At 48.7% G+C, this 10082-nt stretch overlaps 1 protein-coding gene across 7 annotated transcripts in view; it reads right to left on the reverse strand.

Moving 5' to 3' along the window:
- The window catches only part of USF1 (upstream transcription factor 1), a 29482-nt gene extending 22096 nt beyond the window's left edge, over positions 1–7386 (reverse strand). For 2 of the 7 annotated variants that reach the window (XM_077256904.1, XM_077256890.1), the window contains exon 1: positions 7059–7192. Coding sequence is in view for 3 of the 7 variants with exons in the window: in XM_077256870.1 (XP_077112985.1) it covers positions 7059–7132 (74 nt within the window). In the remaining 4 variants the exon portion in view is untranslated. Of the gene's footprint in view, positions 1–7058; positions 7237–7326 lie in introns of those variants that run through there. The other 5 variants (XM_077256909.1, XM_077256897.1, XM_077256870.1 and 2 more) reach the window with 5 other exon arrangements.
- Between the last annotated feature and the right edge of the window lie 2696 nt (positions 7387–10082).

The raw sequence follows: 10082 nt of genomic DNA on the forward strand, positions 1-10082 counted from the left end.
TAGCAAGGTGGCATTAACCCTTCATTACCCCATAGCCCACCGCTACAGGGAGTGGGAAGAGAGTGGCCAAGTGCCAGAATAGGCACATCTTCCAGATGTGCCTTTTCTGGGGTGGCTGGGGGCAGATGTTTTTAGCCACGGGGGGGCCAATAACCATGGACCCTCTCCTGGCTATTAATATCTGCCCTCAGTCACTGGCTTTACCGCTCTGGCGGAGAAAATTGCGCGGGAGCCCACGCCAATTTTTTCCGCCATTTAACCCTTTATTTCAGCAGCTACAGCGCTGAAATTTTGCACATACACACTACTAACATTAGTAATGTGGAATATGCAAAAAAAAGGGGGATATGAGATGGTTTACTGTATGAAAACCATGTCTCATATCCTGTCGGGTTTGTGCAGGAGAAATGAGAAGCCGGCAATTGAATTAGCGGCTTTAATGCTATCTAGTGCTGCATTAAATATAAATATACATATATAGATGTCTCACTGACATATATATATGTATATAGACACATTCTATGTGTATATATCTAGTCTATTCTAACCTGTCAGTGTGATTTTACTGTACACCGCGCTGAATTACCGGCTTTTCAAAGGACACCGGTGCGTAAAAATCGGACAGAACTCGCATGGTGCGAGTGCTGTGCGATTTTTTTCTCGCACCCATTGACTTGCATTGGCGAGTCTCGTCCGAGAATCGCAGCAATACGCAGCATGCTGCGATTTTTTTCTCAGCCGATCCAGATTTTTCTCAGTCCGATTTCGGCTGAGAAAAAAATCGCAAATCAAAAGACACCTATTAACTAACATTGGTCCGAGTGCAATCCGATTTTTTATCGGATTGCACGCGTCCGTTTTCCTCGCAAGTGGAAAGGGACCCTTAGGCGGATATCTGTTCATATCTACCATCGATTTGAGCAAGGGATACTGGCAGATCCCACTCACAAAAGAGGCTTAAGAGAAATCTACATTCATAACCCCTTTTGGCCTGTATGAATTTACCATACCATTTGGGATGAAGAATGCCCCAGCTACCTTCCAAAGGATGGTGGACCAGTTACAAGAAGGGCGTCAGGCGTATGCCCAGGCCAACCTGAATAACATCGTTATCTTACCTGGGAAGAGCATCAAAAGCATGTGTCACAGGTGCTGCAGAGGGTAGCAAAAGCCCAGCTTACCATCCTAGGGACCACAAACTATCAAAAGTTTATCCACAATTACAGTACAGTAGCAAAGCCCCTCACTGACCTTACCACCAAACGATATGCCCGCAATCTCATCTGGACCCGAGAATGCGAGTCCGCATTCCTCCAGTTGAAAACGCAGCTAGTCCAAAGCCCAGTCCTGACCGCCCCTGACTTCTGCCGCTGGTTTATTGTCCATTGGACACCGAATTGGGAGCCGTACTCAGTCACATGGGGGACAATGGTCAGGAACACCAGATAGCCTATATATCCCGAAAGCTGTTGGACCAGGAGAGGGCATACGCCACAATAGAAAAAGAAAGCATGGGCATAGTCTGGGCCCTAAAATAATTGCAGCCCTACCTCTACAGCAAGGAATTCATGGTCAGAACCGATCACAATGCTTTAAACTTGGCTAAATCGAACTGCTGGGGACAACCGATGTTTACTCAGATGGAGTTTAGCCTAAGGCCGGCGTCACACTGGCGTTTTAAACGGCAGAGTGCAATGCGATTAAAAAAAAAACATAAAAATGGTCCGAGTGCAATGCGATTAAAAAAAATCGCATTGCACTCGGACTAATGATAACATATGGGGCAGCTCCCAGCAGCTGACTTTTTGTTGGCCGTTTTCTTCGGTCCGAGACAATCGCAGCATGCCTATGGGTGCCTATGGGTGCGAGTGAGACAGTGCACATCACTTGGAAATCATCCGAGTGCTGTGCGTTATAAGTGGACCACAACAATGGAGGAAATTCATTTCTCCGCCTCCTCCGCAGCTGTGCTCCGATCCTCCCTGTGCGAGAGACTCGGAGCACAGACGCATGACACTTGGCTCCTGCTCTGCTGCGAGCGGGAGCCGAGTGACATTAGCATATCGCATCCGATGATCTCGCATCGGATGCAATACGCTAGTGTGACGCCGGCCTTAAAGTCCTATAATTTTTCCTGTCTCCCATAAAAAAGGGCAAAGATCATAGAAATGCTGATGGACTGTCCAGAATAGTAGAGAAGGATGAACAAAAGCCTAACAAACATGGAAACCCCGTCAACAGCAGCCCACAACAGGATCCAGCAGTCTTCGGGGAAAATTAAAGGCAACCTGTCACCCCCCTCAGGCGTTTGTAACTAAAAGTATTTTTTTCCGGGCATGCGCAGTTGCGCTGCCCTTCGAACTTACAGCGCAGGCGCCAGGGACGCTAATGAAGCAAGAAGAGGCGGCGCCCAGAGCGCACAGGCCCGGAGTGACGGCTGTGCTGCGTCTGATTAGGTGGGAAAGACCCGCTCCCGGGACGATTTCAGGGTATGAGGGGGCCCATTTTATAAGCGTTCATTTCAGCGTGTGCAGGGAGCATAACTAAAAGAGCCACCTTGTCAGAATGCAGCAGTAGTGCTGCACAAGGTGGCTCTTTTAGTCACAAATGCCTGGGGGGGGGGGGGTGACAGGTTCCCACACCCACCATATATAGTGTAATACTCCCCCGTATAGTGTAATACCCCCACCCACGTATATAATGTAATACCCCCACCCCCGTATATAGTGTAATACCCCCACGTATATAATGTAATACCCCCACCCCCGTATATAGTGTAATACCCCCACGTATATAATGTAACACCCCCACCCCCGTATATAGTGTAATACCCCCACGTATATAATGTAATACCCCCACCCCCGTATATAGTGTAATACCCCCACGTATATAATGTAATACCCCCACCCCCGTATATAGTGTAATATCCCCCGTATATAATGTAATACCCCCACCCCCTTATATAATGTAATACCCCCACCCCCGTATATAATGTAATACCCCCACCCACGTATATAATGTAACACCCCCACCCCCGTATATAGTGTAATACCCCCACTTATATAATGTAATACCCCCACCCACGTATAGTGTAATACCCCCACGTAAATAATGCAATACCCCCCACCCCCGTATATAGTGTAATACCCTCACGTATATAATAATAATAATAATAATAATGATTTTTATTTATATAGCGCCAACATATTCCGCAGAGCCTTACAACTTATAGAGGGGACTTGTACAGACAATAGACATTACAGCATAACAGAAATCACAGTTCAAAACAGATACCAGTAGGAATGAGGGCCCTGCTCGCAAGCTTACAAACTATGAGGAAAAGGGGAGACATGAGAGGTGGATGGTAACAATTGCTTTAGTTATTTGGACCAGCCATAGTGTAAGGCTCGGGTGTTCATGTAAAGCTGCATGAACCAGTTATCAGCCTAAGTATGTAACAGTACAGACACAGAGGCTATTGACTGTATAAAGTGTATGAGAACATGATGCGAGGAACCTGATTATGTGTTTTTTTTTTGTTTTTTTTTTTTTAATAGGCCACACAGGGATAGTAGGCCAGTCTGAACAAATGCATTTTTAAGGTACTTCCACACGAAGCGACGCTGCAGCGATAGCGACAACGATGCCGATCGCTGCAGCGTCGCTGTTTGATCGCTGGAGAGCTGTCACACAGACCGCTCTCCAGCGACCAACGATGCCGAGGTCCCCGGGTAACCAGGGTAAACATCGGGTTGCTAAGCGCAGGGCCGCGCTTAGTAACCCGATGTTTACCCTGGTTACCAGCGTAAAAGTAAAAAAAACAAACACTACATACTCACCTGCGCGTCCCCCAGCGTCTGCTTCCTGACACTGACTGAGCTCCGGCCCTAACAGCACAGCGGTGACGTCACTGCTGTGCTTTCACTTTCACTTTAGGGCCGGCGCTCAGTAAGTGTCAGGAAGCAGAGGCTGGGGGACGCGCAGGTGAGTATGTACTGTTTGTTTTTTTTACTTTTACGCTGGTAACCAGGGTAAACATCGGGTTACTAAGCGCGGCCCTGCGCTTGGTAACCCGATGTTTACCCTAGTTACCAGTGTAAAACATCGCTGGTATCGTTGCTTTTGCTTTCAAACACAACGATACACAGCGATTGGACGACCAAATAAAGTTCTGGACTTTATTCAGCGACCAGCGACATCACAGCAGGATCCTGATCGCTGCTGCGTGTCAAACGAAACGATATCGCTAGCGAGGACGCTGCAACGTCACGGATCGCTAGCGATGTCGTTTCGTGTGAAGGTACCTTTAGGGCACGCTTAAAACTGTGGGGATTGGGGATTAATCGTATTAACCTGGGTAATGCCTTCCAAAGAATCGGCGCAGCATGTGTAAAGTCTTGGAGACGGGAGTGGGAGGTTCTGATTATTGAGGATGCTAACCTGAGGTCATTAGCGGAGCGGATATAATCTAATACCCCCACCCCCGTATATAGTGTAATACCCCCACCCCCATAATGTAATACCCCCACCCCCGTATATAGTGTAATACCCCCACGTATATAATATAATACCTCCACACCCCTTCTATAATACAATACGAACATACGAAATGTACAGTTGGTGGAAAAAGATTGAACTTGATGGATCTAGGTCTTTTTTTCAACCTACGTACGTAACTATGTAACCCCCGTTACAGTTTAATACCCCCACCCCCTGTATATGATACAACACCCCCGTATATAATATATATATATATATATATATATATATATATATATATATATATATATATATATATATATATATATATATATATATATATATATATATATATATATATATTGTAGTACCCCCACCCCCCCGTATACAGGGGGTGGGAGTACTACACTATATAAGGGGAATAACACACATATATGGGGGAGGGTGGGGGTATTCCACGATATACTGAGCGGATGGGGTACTACACTATATAAGGGTGGATGGGAGTATTCCACTATATACCGAGGGGGTGGGGGTACTAAAGAGCCGGCGTCAGCACCCGGCGAACCCGGGCAAGTGCGGGGCCCTGGCGTGATGGGGGGGGGGGGGGGGAGGCATTCACAGTACGGTACACGGAGGCTTCGGGGCGTTAGGGGCAGGCAGCTGCCTAGGGCCCCCGCTCCCCCAGGGGCCCTCAGCTAGTGGCACATCACGCAACCGCTATGGGGCCCCTGTGAGGCAGGGGGGCCCGCCAGCACAGACTCCCATGCCGCTGCATTGAGCTATACCGGCATCTGCCGGTACAGTTCAAAGCAATGATGGAGGAGAGAACGTCAGCTGACGCTCCCTCTCCCATCATTCCCCACTCTGCCTCTGACACTGCGGATGTGCGATGACATCATACTACGTGGGCTATGCTATATACTACGTGGCCTGTGCTATATACTACGTGGGCTGTGCTGTATACTACGTGGCCTGTGCTATATACTACGCGGGCTGTGCTATATACTACGTGGCCTGTGCTATATACTACGTGGCCTGTGCTATATACTACGTGGCCTGTGCTATATACTACGTGGCCTGTGCTATATACTACGTGGCCTGTGCTATATACTACGCGGGCTGTGCTATATACTACGCGGGCTGTGCTATATACTACGCGGGCTGTGCTATATACTACGTGGCCTGTGCTATATACTATGTGGCCTGTGCTATATACTACGTGGCCTGTGCTATATACTACGTGGCCTGTGCTATATACTACGTGGCCTGTGCTATATACTACGCGGGCTGTGCTATATACTACGCGGGCTGTGCTATATACTACGCGGGCTGTGCTATATACTACGCGGGCTGTGCTATATACTACGCGGGCTGTGCTATATGCTACCCGGGCTGTGCTATATGCTACCCATTTTTCACTTTTACAAATGTTCTACGTTAATACTTTCTAAAGTTTACTTTAAAAAGTTTTCCATTAAAAAATTGTCATTCAATGTATGCAGTATTTTCTTTGCAGCAAGTTTAGCTAACAATAAAATGCCTACTAGTAACTGAGGGAGTAGGTCACAAATATTGGCATATAAGGGGTTGACTTATATAAAGCCCCTCTGCTGTATGGTATTGTAAAATTTACAATAGCTGTCACTTATGTAAGAAGTGAAATCTGGCATTGTACTATACCTATATTTCTCTGCTGTATCTGTGCATCATGAATCGTGGTATGTGTTAAAGGAGGGGCCCACTGAGACTCTTTCCCCGGGGCCCTCAAAAACCTGGAGCCGGCCCTGGGGTACTACACAATATACGGGTGGATGGGGGTATTACACTATACACCGAGAGAGTGGGGCTACTACACTATATAACGGGGGGATGGGGTATTACACTATATACGGGGGATGGGGGTATTACACTATATACTGAGGGAGTGGGGGTACAACACTATATACTGGAGGATAGGGGTATTACACTATATACGGAGGAATGGGGGTACTACACTATATACACGGGGTGGGGGTACAACACTATATACGGGGGGGATGGGGGTATTACACTATATACCGAGGGAGTGGGGGTACTACACTATATACAGGGGTTGGGGGTGCTACACTATACACAGGTGGTACTACACTATATACAAGGCGTGGGGGTACTACACTATACACAGGGGGTATTACACTATATACGGGGGGAATGGGGGTATTACACTATATACAGGGTATGGGAAGATTGTATTACATATGGAATGGGGGTATTGCATTATAAACTGGGATGGGAGTACTACATTATATACGGGAGGTATTACGCTACATATTGGGGGAGGAGGTATTACACTATATACGGGGGCTGGTAGTATTACACTATATACGGGGGCTGGTAGTATTACACTATATACGGGGGCTGGTAGTATTACACTACATACGGGGGCTGGTAGTATTACACTATATACGGGGGGTGGTAGTATTACACTATATACGGGGGCTGGTAGTATTACACTACATAGTGTAAGTAATTTCTCGCACTCCCCCCGCACATAAGATTACAGATTGGCTCCTCCCTCCCAGTAGAGCCGCTGCTACCTTGTAATTGCTCCAATAATTCGGGGCCTCCGGTTCCCGGCCATGGACATGCGCAATGAGCAGGCAGAGGACATCTTTATTCAGGGAGGATGTTGCGTCACTTCCACCATCACCGGGAACTTTTTCGTCGTACACAGGTTTCTTAACAAAACGCCATGATTAATGCTGGCAGCGACTCCTGCGAGAAGCGAGAACTGAGCTAGGGATGTCACTTCCTCAACGTGAAGTAGCAACTCATCCAACGCATTAGTAAAGAGTATGACGTCACCTCACACCAGTACAAGAATTGGCGTCACCTCCCTCCAGTACAGGACATGACCCCACCTCCCTCCAGTACAGGAAATTACGTCACCTCCCTCCAGTACAGCGTATTATGTCACCTCCCTCAAGTATAAGGTGTGATGTCACCTCCCTCCAGTGCAGGGCATGACATCACCTCCCTCCAGTACAGGGAATTACGTCACCTCCCACCAGTACAGCGTATTATGTCACCTCCCTCCAGTATAAGGTGTGATGTCACCTCCCTCCAGTGCAGGGAATGACGTCATCTCCCTCCAGTACAGGGCATGACATCACCTCCCTCCAGTACAGGGAATTACGTCACCTCCCTCCAGTATAAGGTGTGATGTCACCTCCCTCCAGTGCAGGGAATGACGTCATCTCCCTCCAGTACAGGGCATGACATCACCTCCCTCCAGTACAGGGAATTACGTCACCTCCCACCAGTACAGCGTATTATGTCACCTCCCTCCAGTACAAGGGAATTACGTCACCTCCCACCAGTACAGCGTATTATGTCACCTCCCACCAGTACAGCGCATGACGTCACCTCCCTCCAGCACAGCGTATTATGTCACCTCCCTCCAGCACAGAGTATGACATCACCTCCCACCAGTACAGCGCATGACGTCACCTCCCACCAGTACAGCGTATGATGTCACCTCCCACCAGTACAGCGTATTATGTCACCTCCCACCAGTACAGCGTATTATGTCACCTCCCACCAGTACAGCGCATGACGTCACCTCCCACCAGTACAGCGTATGATGTCACCTCCCACCAGTACAGCGTATTATGTCACCTCCCACCAGTACAGCGTATTATGTCACCTCCCACCAGTACAGCGTATGATGTCACCTCCCTCCAGTATAAGGTGTGATGTCACCTCCCTCCAGTACAGGGAATTACGTCACCTCCCTCCAGCACAGCGTATTATGTCACCTCCCTCCAGCACAGAGTATGACATCACCTCCCACCAGTACAGCGTATTATGTCACCTCCCTCCAGTACAGAGTATGACATCACCTCCCACCAGTACAGCGTATTATGTCACCTCCCTCCAGTACAGAGTATGACGTCACCTCCCACCAGTACAGCGTATTATGTCACCTCCCACCAGTACAGCGTATTATGTCACCGCCTTCCAGTACAGCGTCTTATGTCACCGCCCTCCAGTACAGGGTATGACGTCACCTCCCACCAGTACAGCGTATTATGTCACCTCCCACCAGTACAGCGTATTATGTCACCTCCCACCAGTACAGCGTATTATGTCACCTCCCACCAGTACAGCGTATTATGTCACCGCCCTCCAGTACAGCGTCTTATGTCACCGCCCTCCAGTACAGGGTATGACGTCACCTCACATCAGGGCACGGTATGACGTCACCTCCCTCCAGTACAGGGTATGACGTCACCTCCCACCAGTACAGCGTATTATGTCACCTCCCTCCAGTACAGGGAATTACGTCACCTCCCACCAGTACAGCGTATGATGTCACCTCCCACCAGTACAGCGTATTATGTCACCTCCCACCAGTACAGCGTATTATGTCACCTCCCACCAGTACAGCGTATGATGTCACCTCCCTCCAGTATAAGGTGTGATGTCACCTCCCTCCAGTACAGGGAATTACGTCACCTCCCTCCAGCACAGCGTATTATGTCACCTCCCTCCAGCACAGAGTATGACATCACCTCCCACCAGTACAGCGTATTATGTCACCTCCCTCCAGTACAGAGTATGACATCACCTCCCACCAGTACAGCGTATTATGTCACCTCCCTCCAGTACAGAGTATGACATCACCTCCCACCAGTACAGCGTATTATGTCACCTCCCTCCAGTACAGAGTATGACATCACCTCCCACCAGTACAGCGTATTATGTCACCTCCCTCCAGTACAGAGTATGACGTCACCTCCCACCAGTACAGCGTATTATGTCACCTCCCACCAGTACAGCGTATTATGTCACCTCCCACCAGTACAGCATATTATGTCACCTCCCACCAGTACAGCGTATTATGTCACCTCCCACCAGTACAGCGTATTATGTCACCTCCCACCAGTACAGCGTATTATGTCACCTCCCACCAGTACAGCGTATTATGTCACCGCCCTCCAGTACAGAGTATGACGTCACCTCCCACCAGTACAGCGTATTATGTCACCTCCCACCAGTACAGCGTATTATGTCACCTCCCACCAGTACAGCGTATTATGTCACCTCCCACCAGTACAGCGTATTATGTCACCGCCCTCCAGTACAGCGTCTTATGTCACCGCCCTCCAGTACAGGGTATGACGTCACCTCCCACCAGTACAGCGTATTATGTCACCTCCCACCAGTACAGCGTATTATGTCACCTCCCACCAGTACAGCGTATTATGTCACCTCCCACCAGTACAGCGTATTATGTCACCGCCCTCCAGTACAGCGTCTTATGTCACCGCCCTCCAGTACAGGGTATGACGTCACCTCACATCAGGGCACGGTATGACGTCACCTCCCTCCAGTACAGGGTATGACGTCACCTCACATCAGGGCACGTCGCCTCTCTCCAGTACAGATTATGATGTCACCTCCCTCAGTACAGGGAATGACATCACCTCACTCCAGCACAGGGTATGACCTGTTCCAGCAAAGGTAATCGGTTTTTGACAACTTTGAGAGACAATTACCTCTCACAACTGGTTCAGGACCCAACAAGAAGGGGGGCACTGCTAGACCTAATATTAACC

Source organism: Ranitomeya variabilis, chromosome 1, assembly GCF_051348905.1.
Source record: "Ranitomeya variabilis isolate aRanVar5 chromosome 1, aRanVar5.hap1, whole genome shotgun sequence".
NCBI lineage: Eukaryota > Metazoa > Chordata > Amphibia > Anura > Dendrobatidae > Ranitomeya > Ranitomeya variabilis.